The sequence below is a fragment of the Aquila chrysaetos genome, chromosome 2, assembly GCF_900496995.4.
Source record: "Aquila chrysaetos chrysaetos chromosome 2, bAquChr1.4, whole genome shotgun sequence".
Taxonomy (NCBI): Eukaryota; Metazoa; Chordata; class Aves; order Accipitriformes; family Accipitridae; genus Aquila; species Aquila chrysaetos.
This window is the reverse complement of record NC_044005.1, coordinates 75,842,584-75,859,722: the sequence shown is the minus strand read 5'-3', so window position 1 is coordinate 75,859,722 and position 17,139 is coordinate 75,842,584. Positions and strand designations below refer to the sequence as shown.

At 40.7% G+C, this 17,139-nt stretch overlaps 1 protein-coding gene across 3 annotated transcripts in view; it reads left to right on the top strand.

Annotated features, from left to right (window-relative positions):
• Window positions 1–2,284: 2,284 nt before the first annotated feature.
• Window positions 2,285–17,139, top strand: part of SENP6 (SUMO specific peptidase 6) — an 83,329-nt gene continuing 68,474 nt past the window's right edge. For 2 of the 3 annotated variants that reach the window (XM_030006007.1, XM_030006000.1), the window contains exon 1: window positions 2,285–2,447. In XM_030006007.1, the coding sequence (XP_029861867.1) occupies window positions 2,399–2,447 (49 nt within the window). In that variant the 5' untranslated portion in view covers window positions 2,285–2,398. The remainder of the gene's footprint in view (window positions 2,448–17,139) is intronic. The other variant, XM_030006014.1, reaches the window with a different exon arrangement.

Genomic DNA, 17,139 nt, shown 5'->3' with positions numbered 1-17,139 from the left:
TTATACATGAAGAAAATCCTCTGGTTCTAAGCAAAGTTAAGAGGATGCTAAAGATTTTGTAAGGCTTGAGTGCCATCAGTATTGCATTCCCTCACAAATACTTCTCAAAAGAAAAAAAAACACTCTGAGGCTGAGAATAGACTACTAATAAAAGCTTAATGAAAAACAAATGAACAAGAGATTTCACTACATAGTATTCTCTTGCATCCTTCAAGAGCTTCAAAATAAAGGAAAAAACACTGCAGTGAGATGTAATTTTGGGGCAGTTCTCCATAAAAAAGTAGATGTTAAATTATCAATCAACATGCCTAAAATCAACCATGCATCTAGATGAATATTAATATTGATAGCTTCTTCCCTTGTCATTTCTACTTTAAAAGGTGTTTTAATCTATGCAGTGCCTCAGTTCACTAAGACTATGAAGCTATATTTGATGGCTTGACTTGATCAACAAAAGCACACTACTGTGTATCACACATTTATTCAAATAACTCATAATCATAACTCATAATCCTTAGTTTTTTAAAAATTGTGAAGAACTGGGCAGACTTGAACCAGCCTGGATTCAACTATCAATAGGAACTTGTTTTTGTGGATTAATGCTGTAACCTCCGCAGTAAACTCTCTGTCTAGACAATGCCCTTCTGAGATACAATAGGATATTTTTTGAAAATTAGGTTCTAAATTTCCTTTTTTCTGATTTTGTTTGTTTTTTAATATTAGGTTTCTCTTAAGCATATGGTCTTCTGGTTTCTGTATAATTAGCTTGCACTGATTTTTCCTAATTGTTTCCTGTTAATTTTATTACTAATGAAACAGGAGTATTTTGCCACCCCTCCTTCAGAAAAAAGCCTTTTTTCCAAGGAGATTTTGAAGACCGAGATATGTAGGTTTGCCAGAACTGTTGCAGCTTTTGGAATTCTTTCAAATTGCTCGTTAGCTCTGGTGGTGTGACATAGCATTTGGGCAGCAGTCTGACATGTCTTGTGTCTTCTTCCAGGCCAGCTCTGCGCTCTTCTCTGCTTCCTTTTACCTCTTGCTTGTGTAAAAACTGAGCACTCTCACCTTAAGTATTTTTAAACACATTGGCTTATGAATATGGTTGGTGTCCATACAGAAAGTTTGGGAATGAAAACAACAAATTTAGAAGACTTAAAGGACAACAAAGAATTTTCCTCTCTCTGGTTTTTGATTTTCATACGCACTAGGTACTTGAACTTACCTAGTTTGGGACTTCAGTTGACAAACTCTTAAGTTCCAGCATTTCTGGAAGCTCAGTTTTCAGGCATTAGTCATTTTAGAAACTAGGAGCTTTGAAGTAGACATAAAAATTCCCCGATTCTGCAGTAGAAGTGGGGTCAGTAGAATTCCAGATGAAGGAGCCCTGTCCAAGAAGGGAGTACCTAGCTATCCCTAACTCTACGCTGTCATAATTCACTTTCCAGTTTTTAAAGGATGTATGGTTTTGGCACTTGGGTTCTTGGGCTTCACAAGAAAGCTTTTTAAAATGTAAAACCTTACATGCGAAAAAAGGGATTTTTTAATTTTAAAAGTCAAATATACCCGAGGCCATGACTTGCAGTTTCTGCCTAGGTGGCTTGGCAACGCCGTACGCTCTGCAGAATTCAAGTTTCGGCTTTAAACGTGCTTTGACGAGGCCCCAGAAGACTTTACGGCTGGCGAGAATTCGCCAGACCTTTGTGGCCTTTTGCCCGAGCGCGGCGAGAGACCAGCGGGCCCCAGTCCCGCGCCATGGACGCCGGCACTCTCGAAAGTTCATTCATTTTCGGCTGCCCGATTCGCCTCCTCCTCCTCACCTCCCGAAAGCCGCTGCCTCCCAGCTGATCGAGGGGGGAGCGGGAGAGCCCGAGGCGTTACCGGGCACGGCCCTACTGCGGCCATTTTATCGTCTAGGGGCCGGGGTGGCGGGCCGGGCGAGCCCGGGGGGGGGGTCTCGGCAGGGCAGCGCTGGTGGGGAGGCCCGGCCGCGCCGTTCATGGAGGAGAGGGGCGGCAGCGCGGCGCGCACCGCTTCCTCGTCCTCCCCGTGCGCTCGGAGGCGCCGCCGGCGGAGCCCCGGCCGGGCCCGTCTCCCCCGCCGGGCGCCATCGGCGGCTGCTGGGCCAGGCCCGGCCGGCGGCCGCTCGGGGGGCCGCTGGTGGCGGACGCGGTGAGGGAGGAGCGGGCGCGCTGCCGCCGCTTCCTCCTGCACGGGGGCCGGAAGGCAGCGCGGCCCGGGGAGCGGGAGAGGGCCGGGCCTCGGCGGCGCCGCCGCCGCTGCGGGTCACCCAGCCTTCCGCAGTGGGGGTGGGCGGCGGAGCGCGCAGGCCGGGGGAAGGGCCAGGCCCCGCCGCCTCTCTGGGCGATGGAGTGAGGGAGCGAGGCTCGGCAGCGGGAAGATGGCCGGTGGCGGCGGCGGCGGCTGCAGAGACAGCTTGTTTCTGGACGGTGCGTGCATGGCTGAGAGGGGGGGAACGTGGCCCGTGGGCTGCGTTTCCCTTCTGGCAACCAGTAAGGGGCACGGTACAGACTGGGGAATGGGGGAGGCGGGCGTGTGTGTGTGCATCTCGGGGGGGGGGGGGGGGGGGGGGGGAGGAATGGGTCCCCTTTGGGGGACGGCGACAATGAGAGGTGGCTTCGTGGTGGGGGAAGGGTGGGTGCCGTAAGGGGTGGTTTGGTTTGGTGAAAAGAGAGCTGCTTTTGAGGGAGGGGTTAGCGAGGGCGATTTGATTTCTTGTCCTTTTCCTTTCTTTCTTTCTTTCTTTCTATGTTGTGAGGCTTTGGAAGTGCAGTGTTTTCTTTGTAGGGGCAGAGCGCTGAGAGCAGCCTGGGCTTGGTGCGGCAGGGCCGGTTTTGCAGGAGGAGGAATCCTCTCTCGGAGGGGCGGTGGGCTGGTGGGCGGCCGGGCAAGGTTAGCGCTAGGTGAGGAGGGGAAGCGAGGATTGCTGTGCCGCCTCCCCGCTGCATTTCCCTGCCTTTAGCCTGCTCCCAGGCCCCGGCCTAGCCCCTACCCTTTCGCCCCACCGTAAAATGAGTCTCGTCTGCTTCTAAAATGCTGCTTTAAAGGTTTGGGGCTGAGGTTAGTTTGGGGAGGGGGATCGTACCTACGTTTGTGATACGAAGGTGATGATGAATCTGTCAGCTGCAACTGAAAGAAACCTTTAGCGTTTATAAAGCCTTGAGTAATTTTTTTTGATGTACGGGTTTGGTGGTTTGTTTTGTCACTGCAAAGCTCTTCATCATAATGCAAAAAGTCTCCTGAAATTCGAGTATCTTTAACTGTTGAGCCTTTACAGTTTCACCGATCTAAAAAAAAAAAAATCTGCTGTTGTAGTCTTGCAAAATTGCTATAAGCACATATCGTGATGACATAGGCCAATAGACTGCTAAATTCTGCAAAATTAGCATGATGATAACGAAGGAAAATGTATGTTAATGAAATAAATTACTCCTCATAAGTAGAGTTTTTCAAGTCAGGGATAAGTTTAGCATTGGGGGTTTTGTAGTACCTGTATTATACAGAACATACCTCTTGCAGATTTTCTTTTGCTGCAGAATGTTTGGTTTTGGTTTTTATTACTGGATGTTCTGGAGTAGAAGTACGGTGTGAACAAAGTACTGCTTGTTGTTTTGAATTATTAATCTGAAATTGTGATGTTCAGAAACTCTTTCTGGGTAATAACAGCTGTCGTGTTACCTCCCTTCTACCTTTAAAGTGTTTGGTGGTGAAACGCAGACGCTCCATTTTCCTGAACTCTCTCTACAGAACATAGCGAGGTTTGCGCAAATACAAGTGTCAGGGTAATGACTAGTCTCTGTCTTCTGTGTGCACCTTGGCTACTTGCTGGTTGGACAGGTGGCTAAGAAAAGACAGATTTCATATGCAACGCTCACATGTTTTTTTACTTATGACATCTCTTTCCAACAGCAGGACCAACACTGGATAGCATCCCCATTCAAAGCTTCAGTATTCACGATTGGTGAACTGAGTTATCAGCTGGTTTTGTGTTTCCTCATTATTTACGGATGTGTTAATTTTAGGACTGATGATGTGATAGAAATGCTAAGAGTGTGTGAGTGTGCACACACGTGTGAAGAAAACCTGATGTGGATGGTGGTGACAAAATATTTCTGAGGGTGGCCCAAGTCCAAATGGGATGATAGTACTATAGCAGATCTAGTAAGAGCTCGTAAACTTTGTACTGATTTGAAGCAAAGGAAGAAGCAGCCTTTCAGATGTTATTTGAGGGGTTCTTATTGGGGATGTTGACTTTATAGGAAAAAGTAAAGGTAGAGAATATATATATACACACATATGGGGGGAGGTTTGGCAGTCTGTAATCTGGAAATGTACAGCAGCACATTAGATCACCCTAATGACATTAGAACCACCATTATCCAAAGGCTAGACAAGCACAAGAGTGCCAGACTTGTGAAACAAGTATAACGTGGACAAAAATTAGAATAAAAGCTTATAGAGTAGGAAATACGGCAACTTCTGTTGCAAGGTGATGATTAATACATGAGCCTAGAGTTATATCTATAGCTAGTCTGAGTCTGTATATTTCATGGACTCTGTTGAAGTCTGTGTAAGCAACAGCCAAAAATTGTTTACTTGATGGTTTTGGAAGTGTTCTATTAAAGGCTGGTAGAGAGGAGGGGGAGGACTCCTCTGTCCATCCCTGCCATTAATGAGGAAAACAAATGAATTAGGTGCCAAATGGATGTTAGGTCTATCGCTAATTGAACTCAGTCTAATGGAAACTGTGCTGTTTAAGTATGTACCTATATATGTATGTGTGTATATATATATGTACACAGAAACTTCTGGTGCTGTCATGCGTATGTTGACTATCAGTCAGACTTAAGCATACAGTTAAATGAAATTAATTGCTTTTAAGTATGATAGTGGTTCAGAACTTTGATTTTGATTTCACATGTCCAGTAAGATGCTGCTTTTCTCTTGTTTAGTGTAACAGATGTTACTATGAAGAAATATGGCTGTCATTCTGCTGTTAAAGTGCTTCCTTTTAATATTTTTATTATTTTATTCTCCAATAAAAACAAAATGGTCTTTCTGGAAGGGTGTTCCTTGAGTGATTTATCTGTTGCCTTTCTGGTAATGCTGTTCTTGAACACAGTGATTCATACTAGTACATGGGTTTTGTCCAGTTTTGTGTATCTAATGTGTCATCATTTTTTATGCTGTGTTGTATAGACTTTTTTATGGAAAATGTGAACAAGTTCCCTAGAGGTATAAAGTTTGACTCTTTTTAAAGTTTCATTTGTTATCGTTCTGGAGCAGTGCTAATAGTTGATACACATAGTATATGTTGATATACATGACCTGCGTGTTTACTTTTCTTGAAATGTCAGGATTGTTAGAATTCAGAAGTGTGGAAAGTACCTTATTTTTGTTACTTGAGCTAGTTTGCAAGTGGAATTAGTAAAACTTTCCCCTTGTTTTCTGAATTTATTTTCCTACAGTAAGGTTTCAAAGTGATGGGCGGAATGTGCAGAAATTCATACTAACAAAGTAGTCCTATTGCATGGGAATTCTTTCCTGATTTGGAGGACTAGAAATTTAGTGATTAGAGATTTCCATCTGCAGGAATTCCCGTGTTTTCCAATTGACAGCCACACCTAAAATACAGAGCAATGATAGGAAAATCAATTTGGATTTAGAGTAGGGGGATGTTCAACCTGTAGGAATAGTTGATCATTATTCCTGGAGAAAAATAGTGGGAACTCTTGTTACATTCTGCCTCCTTGGGTGTTACTGAGTTGCAAGGAAGTTGTAATTTCTCTTTTCCAGCCTTAAATGTAAAGTTTCCCTATGTTTGTAGGTAGGTAACAGGCAAACTTTAAAGTATTCCTAAATGCATGTATTTTCCAGAAGAAAGGAGAAACATTTTATTCCTTCCTGTTTTCTTTTTTCAGTCTTCTGGTGGTTACAGTAGTGATCCTGAGAACCAATATTGAAGTTTGTTTTTGAGGACCTCCTTTCTAAGGAGTGTTGCCAGTCCCTACCTTCAGAGCTGCTGAGAGATTTCAATGCAGTCATGACAGGAATTTGCTCAATTTTCATTCCATTTTCTTGGCTACAGGTTTCCTAATAATAGAGAAAACTATGTGGACTACCCATTAGCAGCAGCAAAAGAAACTTCACAGTTGTCTGCCAGAGGATTCTAGAAGTCTGCTTTGCTTTTCATTCAGCTCACATGTAAAGAATTGTCTTCACCAAAGCAAGCGTTATAGACTAGTGTATTTTCTTAAAGGTAGCTGAGATTCTGGACTGGTACAGAAACACTCAGCATTTGTGTATTAGTGTATAGACATAGAGTTGCCATTTGAAGTGATGGTCAGCCTTACTTGCCTTTTTTTTTTTTTTTTTTCCTTTTAATCACCTTGAGAAGTCTCTAACAGGAGTAATACAAATTAGTACGCTAGAGTGGAGTTTGTATTCAGATAGAACACTTGAAAATTTTCTACCTGCTATGACTCTTCTCTTTATCTTTCTCTTAACAGTGAAATTTTTTTATTATTTGTTGTAATTGTCTCCCAAGTAGTCTCTGATGCTTTGTTTATGATCTAGTGGAGATAAGCATTAGCTTGAAAATGAGGGGAGGGGATGTTCCAGGTATCATTCACCTTCTTCTGTGTCTTTATCATAATCCAAACTCCAGCTTTATGCTGTTGAATTTTTCTCTGGTTTGCATCACTCCCATCAATGTCCAGACATGTTCTGTTCCTTCCTTCTGTTTTTCTTGAGAGTAGTTTTCTATCTGAAAGTGGGAAATTCGTGACTCTTCCGTGGCTTGCTTATGTCTCCCCGTCCTCTGACCCACTCAGAATTTCTTTCCAGCACTGCATATGTGTCTTCTCAGACCTTTGTTCAGCTCTCCTTTCCAGTGGTTTTAAGAATAGGAAACCTTCCCACTGACTTCAATGACAGATTATTTTCTGGGAGTGAAACCCACTTGTTGAGAACTATTTCTTAGCAAAGTCCAATTGAAACTATCTTCTTACTGTCTTATTTTTTGTACGTGCCAATCTAGCTTGGGTGACAGATAGCATGAAATATTAAGAAAGACAGGCTGCTTCTTAGAGCATGTAGAAAGATACTAAAAATAAACTTCATTTATCTATTAATGCTCTATAACATATATTGTAATACGCTTGGTAGCGCATTCTAAAATAATAGCCTGTGCCCAAGTCTTCTTCCACGTCATCACCTTCTTTTTAATTTTGAGATGTAGGATTCTAGGAGCCCAGGCTTGTCCTCTGCTTTCTGAATTGGAAAGCACCCGTGTGCAATTTTCTGGTTTCCATTATGGGGGCATTTATTATTTGGTAGTTTTTCCTAAGTAGCTGCTGCTATAATGATTTTCCACAAAGTGGGACATAGAAGCTTCAGGTGTAAGAGTAACTATCTTGTGTGGGATGCCTCATTTGTTATTTTCTGGCACTTGGATTTGGTAGGAAAGCTCTACTTTTTCTTCAGAAAAAGTACAGAAGTTCCACTGGTTTTTAGTGGCCAAAAAAAAAAATTAACTTGAGAATGTTCCTAAAAGAGATCCTTACACTCTTCTTTATGTAAGTATAAATACAAAAGTAATAGTAATAACTTAAATAATAACATGAATATGTGGCTTGATAGCAAGCATAAACCAGCATTTTGCGAACATCTTGCTTGCACAGATACTTTTATGATGAGCCTATTTGGATATTGTAGTCTTTTGTTTCTTGTTTTATCTACAAGGATAAAACATAATGAATTATTTATTGTAGTGGTTTCAACAACAACTTTGGCTTTTATTACTGTTGTTTCTGGAAGACTGTGCCTGGATTTCAGTGCAGTATCAGACTTCACCTTTTCTATAGAGTTTTAGCTGTGTCTTTTAATTGAGGTGTCTGAGCGGTGTCAAGGTGTTTTGTGTTGTAGCAGGTCATATAATGTGAGATTAATCACCAAACTTGCCACGTTTAAATATTGCTTTATAAGAATATGAGGGGGTTTGAGTCATCTCATCATTTTGTCTCCTTCCTTCCCACTAATAGGTATTAAACCCTTTTGTTTTCAGTGGAGTAGAGATCTCACAGGTAAATAGCTAGAAATTTTGTGAAACTTGCCCCCTTCCATAAAATAGAGAAGTCAAAATTAGCGTCCCTGAAGTGAAAGTTTCAGTGTTGCCTCAGCATGGTTTGGTTTGCTGCTAACTGGTGTCAGTACATATACTGGCTGAGCAGTCAGGGGTCAGGGCAGCTAGGGGACTCGGTACACAGGACAGTGTATGCCTCCATCTGTCTGTGTGTGTGTTGCAGAAAGGAGTGGAAGAGTGTGCGGGATAGCTTAAGATACTGCAGGAGGCCAAGAAAACATGATAAATAAAAATGGAACTGTTGTGGTGGGGGAAGCTGTACAGATAGAGTGAACAAATTCTTTTTCGGGGAAAAAAGGCAAATGTAATTCTTAACTTGGTTGTTTTAAAAGGCACTTCTATTGGGGGCAGGTGTGGAGCAGATTTGTGAAGTTCCTTTCTTTTGGCCCATGTTTTAGCACCTATTTGGTTTCAATTTGGAGGGGTTTTTTTTAAGGTAGGGATATTCTTACATAGGTTGAAATCTGTCTGATGCTCTGTACTTGACTACTTCTTGCTTAAAATTAAGAAAATTAAAGCACTACTAAAAATACTAGTATTCTTATTCGTTATATAGCATTAAACCTGGTTTTATCTTGCACATGTAATTTTCAAAAGCATGCGTTGTTGAACTTCCTCTTACTGTGTTCAGCAGCCTAATGTGTAATATTTTCAGGTGGAGCTGATCTTAAGCTGTGGTGGAGCCAAAGTTGGTGTCTTGTGTTGGCCAAGTCAGCTGCTTTTGAGTGTTGCGTTCACAGGAGTAACTGGCACTTCCTTAGTGGGTGCCCAGCAGCCTGTGTTGATGGATACCATGATGCAAAAAGAATTACCTGGCAATCTTTATTTTCCCTGAGCCTTCAAAAATATAAGATAAAAAATGTTTTTTATTCTGCTGCTGAGGCCACGGAATTTCATTTCCTTTAGGAAATGTGGAAAAGATAACCAGTTCTTAAATCATGGGTTAAAATCAGGTGTATTTTTAATCATTAAATCACTGGCTAATTTGGTGACACATGTTTAGGTTGGAAGCTTTTTTTGAGAACTACTAACATGTTATAAGTAGAACTTAGTAGTTCATTAGTATGTAGGCTTGTGAGATGTCTTCTGAGTACTTTCAGTAGAATGTTGTAAAAGTCCTGAAAACTTATTTAATTTTCTTGTATGGTGTAGTCTCCCTGCACAGAACTGGGGATTGTGCCAAACTGAATTCAGTCTCTGAATTACAGCCTAATATAAATCAGAATACAGAATGGCTAATGGTTATTTGGGTACTGCAGCTAACAGGAATGATTAAGAGCAAATAACTTTTGAGAAGCTGTTTTGTTTTTATTTATGGTGTAATGTCTGCTGTGAGTTAAAGAAATAGCATTTTGGCAAAGCTGTTGTTTGAATAACTTTTTTCTAAATAACCTGTGGAAGGAATTATGTTCTAATATATGAGGATAGTTGGTTATTAAAAGGATTGTAGTAAATGCATGAGTACTGATGTCTTGTAGTTAATGTACAGTAGCAATTTGCAGCACGGATATCAAATTTGAAAATAATGCTTTCAAAATAAGCTGTCCAAAGAATAGTAAAATGGTTAAGGTGCGATGCTATTGTCTCGTACAGGGTAATGATAAATTGGGTGTATGGATTCCCTAAAGCAGTGAACTGTGACGTTGCTGCTTTTATCTTACCGGGCTGCAACTCCATTTTGAATGTAAAGCTGCATGCCAACTATTTATTGGTTCTCTTTGCAAGGCTTAAAATTATTAACTGGCTTGGGCATAGGGACTAACAGAACATTATTAACTGATTAGAGGGAGTTATGTGTTGCAGCTGTGCTGCTCTTAGGGCTCACTGCCGCAGGTGGGGGAGAGGTCTGCTTCAATTTCCCTTTGCCCCCCCCCCCCCCCCCAAATTCCAGCCTCGTGGTGTCTCATACTGTCCACCACCCCTGAGATTTACCAGTTTATTGCCAAAGAAATTGAAGTGGCTGTGTACTGTCTTGCCAGATTGGCGCTTTGCCAAGTCTCTGAATTTGCTCACTGAAGGGTAAGCGGGAGAGGCAAGACAATGGCTTGGATAGGGGAGAGCAGACAGACTCTGCATGTGAGAGCAGTAGGACGTTCCCCCTTTCATCTGTTGGGTGAGCTGTTAAGTCAGGTTAAGGTGTAATACATAACTCTAAACTTTAGAATAAATGCTTCTGTGTAACAGCAGCTTTATTCTGCCCAGGGAAATGAAATTATTTTAAATAACAGGTTAACTTCTGCGCAGAACAAGTTTATGGTGAAGGCTGGAGACTGGAGGGAATAAATTAACAGGCTGTGGTTATTCTTCCCAGGTTGGTCAGTAGGCCTTGAAAAAGTTTTTCTTAATGGGCAACTGCTGTTAAGTGCTGCATGAGGCAAGGAAACATTTCTGAATGTATGTCCCAGTAATTCCTGTGAAAGAATAATTTGGATTGAAAGACATTGAATTTGGGATATCTTTCTCTGACTGAATCTTGAATGATTATAAATAAAGAACAGTGATGATTCAGAAACTTCATGTGAAGCCTTCCTGGGTTTTCATTTCTTTGTTTTCAGACCATGCAAGCTATAGCTGGTGCAAAGTCTCCTTGGATTTTGTTTGTTTGTTTTTTTAAACAAGACTTGCCACAATGATGTTTTAGGAATGATAAATACCAATAATATTTTGCTGGTGTGCTAAAACATAATACTATATGACATGATTAATATTATGTAATCTTAGAAATTTATGTCTGTAAGAAACAGCTGCAAAAATATTTGTTATTTTCATGAGAATGTTTTTGTCCAGTTGTTTTACTTGTACTAAAATTCATTCTACTGATGTATTTTTATTAATGTTGTAGGATATCATGTTGTGTTTGTTTGGCATGTCCAATTTTTATGGCTCATTTAGCAAAATATAAATATCCTGCTGATGATAGAATTTAATGTGACGGTCTAACAGAAAGATTATTCAAGAGCCTATTAGATGAGAATTTGAACTATGCAGTAGAGGTTAGGTTTCATATTTACAATTGCTTTTGCAGTTTCTGAGGCTCACTTCTTTTAGAAACAATTAATAGAGTCGATTGTAATTTTATTTCTACCAAGGCTTACTGCTCAAGAGGCAGTTTAAGAATCCTTTACAATTGGGAATAAACTTTCAAAAGTGAACTTCTGGACTACTCTGGTCCAGGTTATTATGATTGCATATACTTGGCACAGTGGGGTAGTAAATGTTTAACTGAGATCCTTAGTTCTGCCATAAGGCAAATTATGTTGTAGCTGAATCTTTACCTGATGAATACCCCAAAAAAAAGCATCTGTCATTAATGTAATAAAGAAGTTCTTTGTCATCTAGCAAAACCTTTGTTAGATGGAAAAGGCACTGCACCTTACTTGGAAGAAAGACTTATATTACTCTATGCCCTGTGATAGAAAGAACTGATAGATCAAGGTAAGCATGAGTTGCGTGTTTGGGTGAAGGTGGCTGAAACTCATCTCCAGTTGCAGGATGGTCTCTTAAGAAGTTGGATGTTTTGCTTCAGCTGTCTTTTGAGTGATATTTCTTGAAAAGTAGGTTCATAACTGGGTGCTATTAGCAAGCTAGTATGTGTTATTTTGTTATATTAAAAATTAGTTGATCAATAGCACTTCCTCATCTTACTGAGAAAATTTGTTTTTCCAGGGATGTTAAAGTTATTTTTTAGGTTTTTAAAATAAAGCCTGCTTAGTGAATTATAGCATACTGTGGTTTAGTTAGCAGTTGCCAGTGTTCCTTAAACTCATTGTTGCTAGGTCTAATGAAGTTTGATACTTCTATTACAAAGATTTCTGTGTTTTTAATGCAGTAATGTAGTTGGATTACATCATGTCTCACTGCATTGTTGATCTCTAATTGCAAAGCGAGTTGAAGTATGTAGTGTATCTAGTGTGAGCAGGAGGCTGTTGCCTATGTTTTTGTTGCATTTCTCTGATTATTTATTTATTTTTTTTAATAAACAGACATGATTTACTTGATTTTTTTTTTTTTAACTGTATGTGCATTTGCAAGGTCATTTTCTAACTCTTAGCAGTCCCCATGTGTGGGGCCGTACTGTATGGCCATGCAAGTAATTGTGCCAGCAATTTACAACACAGCCAGGCCTACCTAATTGCTCTGTGCTGCTCAGAGTGACGGTCCTGCTGCCCTTCCCAGAGACAGTGTGCTCACAGCTTTGCTTGAGTCAACACTGGCACTTCTCTGGCTTCATGGCAAGTTGACTGAAGGAACTAAATTGGCAGAAAACTAATGCTGGGGGGGGAAGTGTTGGTGGAGCTAGTCTGTATTGCTTTTCAGCCATATCAGCAATCTAATCCAGTTGACTGCCCTCTCGTATGGGTATGAAAGCTTACCAGTGTCACTAAGAATAGGGAAAAAAACCAGGTCTTTGACCATTATAGAAAGGCAAATGCAAATTTTTCTCAGAGTTTAGAGTTTAACCAACTCATCCTCCTTTCATCCTTTTCCTACCCAGATTTTTCTGAGATGTGCCTTTTTCATTTGACCAATTTATTGAGGTTTTCTTGATTGTTGAGTGTTTTCTTTGTGTGCTTTTTTTGCTGTCCATTTCGGGTGAATTTTGAACAATTGACAACATCAAAGAAGTGTCTTGCTTTTTTCTGTTTTAATTACATTTTAGAGTTTCTTCTTCTGTCCTTCATTTGCAGATTATTTTCTTGTAGAAGTCATGGAACCTTTCTGGACTTTAATTTTTGTATGTTTTTACAGAGGGGATAACACCTATCTGACATAGTCTTTGAAGGTTTGCAGGATAAATCCAGAAGTGTTAACTAATACAAATTCTTGATTATTTTTCTTCTTCCTTTTGGTATGTAGATACAGTACTTTATTTCAACCTCATGTTCTGATTATTGCAGCAAACCTGGAAACCTTCTCAAAGTGTTGGTTGCCTAATTTCCAGGTAGTTAGGCTAGGTTATTAATTTTATTCTGTATATAACTGCCTTTCAGGACTTTCTAAAAATAGATTGGTGTTTGTTTAGTGCTGTTATATTCTGAGTTGCACAAGCTTAGCTTTTTTTATGAAGATGGATCCCATGGTGCATAACGTAAATCTAAAATCAGAAGTGTGCAAATCAGATGCATAATGTACTGTAAGATTTCCTGCTGTGTTTTGCTTATAAAACTCTCACAGTGTTCAGAATTTGAGATCATATGTGGTTAACATCACATGCTGATTTGCCCCAGAAATCGTATTCTGGAATTCTTGTTCAAGTGTCATCTTCCTTGAAATGGCTTGTTAGCTTTATATGCTTTTTCACATTTTGAGGGTAAATTGGCAGTTCAGAAATTGTCCCTAGCCTATCCTAACCTTTCATCCTCCATTTTTTCCTATAAAATAGGAAGATATCTTTCCTATAAAAACACTGAAACTTTCTTCTTCCTGTCTGAATTTTTAGTATATTTCCAGTCTAGCAATAGAGGTCACATGTAAGTAGAGAATTATATATATTCATAATGCTAGAGATGAAAAAATTACTTTTTTGTTTATTTGTGGTTTTTTCCTTCATTGTTGGATCCTGCTTTTGATGTTATTTAAATTATTTTACTTGCCTGGAAAGTTTGAGTGGGTGGCAGACTTATTCAGAGAGAGAAAGGAAGGAGAGTGACTGAGGTACTTCATTTTGGAAGTGTTTGTGATGATGGTGCAGTTGTCTTAGGTGATGCTTTGTACCTGTGAGTAGTTGCTGGTTTTACTTGACTGCTGGTTGGAATCATGTGGGTTGGAACCTCTTGTCCAAACCAAGCCCAGTTAGAGCAGGTTGCTCAGGGCTTTGTTCAATCTCCGTGACCTCTCAGGTCAACCTGGTTCAAACTTGAGCACCCTCATGGTAAAAAATAAATTCTTCCATTGAGTTGGAATTTTCTTCACTCCAGCTTGTGTCCAGTGCCTCTTGTCCTTTTGCTGTGCATCTCTGTGGAGACTTTGGCTTTATCTTCTCTCTGCCTTCCCATTAGGTAGTTGAAGACAGCAAAAAGGTCTCCCCTCCCCACTTCTGAAGGCTGAATAAACCCAGCTTTTTTAGTGTCTCCTTATATGTCATGTGCTTGATCCCCCTGGCTATATTGACAGCCCTTCACTGAACTTGCTCTAGTGTGTCAATGTCTTTGTTACACTGGAGAGCCCAAAACTGAATGTAGTACCCTGGTTACAGTTTCATGTGGAAGTGCCATATGGAGGGGAAGAGTCACTTCTGACTGCTGGCTAAACTTTTGCTAATATGTTATGTGGTTGGCCTTCCTTGCTGCGGAGGTGCACCGCTGACCCACGTTCAATTTGCTGTCCATTAGAACCCCCAGATCCTCTTGAAGAGCTGCTTCCTAGCTAGCTGTCCCCCAGCCTGCACTGTTGCATGGGCTTATTTGGTCTCAGATGTAGGACTTTGCATTTGCTTTTGTTGAATTTCGTAAGGTTCTTGTCAGCCCATTTCTTCAGCCTGTCAGGTCCCTCCGAATAGCAGCCCTGGCTTCCAGTGTATCAACTGTTTCCCCCAGTTTGGCATTGTCTGCAAACTTGGTGAGTACACTTGGTCCCAGCATCCAGATTATTAACAAAGACATTAAACTGTATTGGCTCCAGTACCGATCACTGAGGGATGCCATCAGCTGGATTTGTACTGGTAGTCATCATCGCCCTTTGACCCCAATGGTCTACCTGGTTTTCCTCTCACCTTCTGATTTGTTTACTCAGTCCATGTCTCTCTAGTCTGCGTATAAGGACCCTGTGGGAGACTATGTCAAAGGCCTTGCAACACCCATTGCTCTCCCCTTACCTACACAGCCAGTTGGGCACAATTTGCCCTTGGTAAATGTGTGCTGGCTGTTCACTGTCTTGTCATCATGTAGCTGGGAATGGATTTCTGGAAGATTTGATCCATAAACTTATCGGGGTTGAGGTGAAGCAGACTAGCCTGTAGTTCACCAGATCATTCTTGTTGCCCATCTTGAAGATAGGTATGATGTTTTTCCAGTCATGGGGAACCTCTCTCATGCCATGACCTTTTGAAGATAACATAGAGGGGCCTAATAGAGATATTGGCAAGCTTCTTCAACACCATCAGATTCATCCTGTCTGATCCTGTGGACTTGTATATGTGCAAGTGGCTTAAGTGTTCTGTAATCATATCTTCCTCGACAATAGGTGATAATGCATTCCCACAGATTCTGCTGGTAGAGTTGGGAAACTGGGAGGTCAGAGGGCAGAACTTAACAGTGACATGTGGAGTGGCAAAAAAAAAAAAAGGATCAAGTTCTTCAGTTTTTTTCTGTGTCCTTTGTCACTAGGTTCCTGTCTCATTGAGCAGTGGGTCCACGTTTTCTGTAGCATTCCTTTTGCGGCTGGTGTAAATAAAGAAGCCCTCTTGATGTACTTCTGCATTGTTTTCTGATGCTGTCATAAGGGCAGCATCCTTGGGTGATACCTCTACTTCTCTGTTGGGAGAATCAGTAGAAAAGGCCAAGAAACACCGGTAGTCTGTTGTGTGGTTACCACCGCTATCTTACCAGAAAAACTTTAAAAGACATTGCAAAGAAAATATTCAACATACTTCAAAGCTCCATCCTCCTCTTATCCTCCTCTGTTACTCCTTGTTAATACTTAGAAAATGTTAAACAGTTTGGCAAATGATGAAACTTACGCAGTTCTGTGTTCTTGAGTTCAATCATTCTGCATGATATTCTGCACTGTAAGCAACCCAATGCGTATGAAAGTCCTGAAGAAAAAAACCAGTCGTTTATTAGAATATGCAGAATATTTTTCCATCTTTGAACTACAGACCTCTTATAAATGCTTTTTCTTTGCAAACTTTTTGTCCAGGAGTGGATGCTCTGTATTTATCATTGGTTTTCTGCTGACATCACATTCTTGAAAGGTGGGGGTTTTTATTAGCTATCTGAGAAATTAAATTGCCTTCATGTGTGAAAGAATGTCCATACTTTGTGTCCATTACACTGGTATCATAGAACTTCACTGCTGAACTCTGTGCTTCGTGTAATAATCTCACTTACTATCGATTTATGATTACTGCCTATTATTGGAAGTGGTTTTGACAGGTTTTTTGCATCGGCAGCTGTTTTTAAGCAATAGATCTCTAAATCTGTACCTATAAATGTAGGTTAGGCTATGGTTCCATGCAGATTTCTTTGTTTTAGGCACTAAAGATACCAATCTCGGTTTCTGGATGCCCTTTACCTCTGCTGTGCTGTCACAGCTGTGCTGGGATAGTGTAGTTGAACAGAGGAGGAAACTGATATGGTGGAAAAATAACTTTCACCCTCCCCTGCTGCTCAAGGTATTTTTGCCTGAATTAGTTTACTTCCCCAGGTTTGCTCCCAGTGATGAAACAGCTGTGCTGATGTTAGGCAGGGTGCAGGACTGGAGCAAGAAGCCCCAGCTTTTAGGAGGTGTGAGGGGTGCATAAACCTGTTCATGTAGTGCTGCTTCAGAATGTGAAAATGCAACCTCACTGTGGTTACACAGTTGGTGTACTAGAGCTGATGGTATCAAAGCTGGAAGATAAAAAGCTATTTTGCATAGAAGCCTGAAGAAGCCTGTCTGAAAGAATAATGAAGCAATGGGGAAAGTAAAACAATTAAAAAATATTTATGTGTCAGATTTTTACGAGTACTTGTATCCTCTTAACAATATATGTGGTGACTAAATGAACAACAGATTAAAAAGCTTAGAAGCATTCTTTTTAATTTACTTAAATATGAGTCTGGATGAAGGCAATGATACTGAGCACATTTAAATTAATTTGCATTTTTTGTGTGAGTGCTGCAGTATCTGATAAGTTGGTTGCAGTTGTGATGGTCCAAGCATTTGTAAGATGAGGCTTATATTATTTCTTTGCCAGTGTAACTGGGGAAAAAGAATGTAAACTTCAGGTCCTCCTGGAAAAACACCTTGGTCCTGAACCAAACCTTTGTTTGATTTAG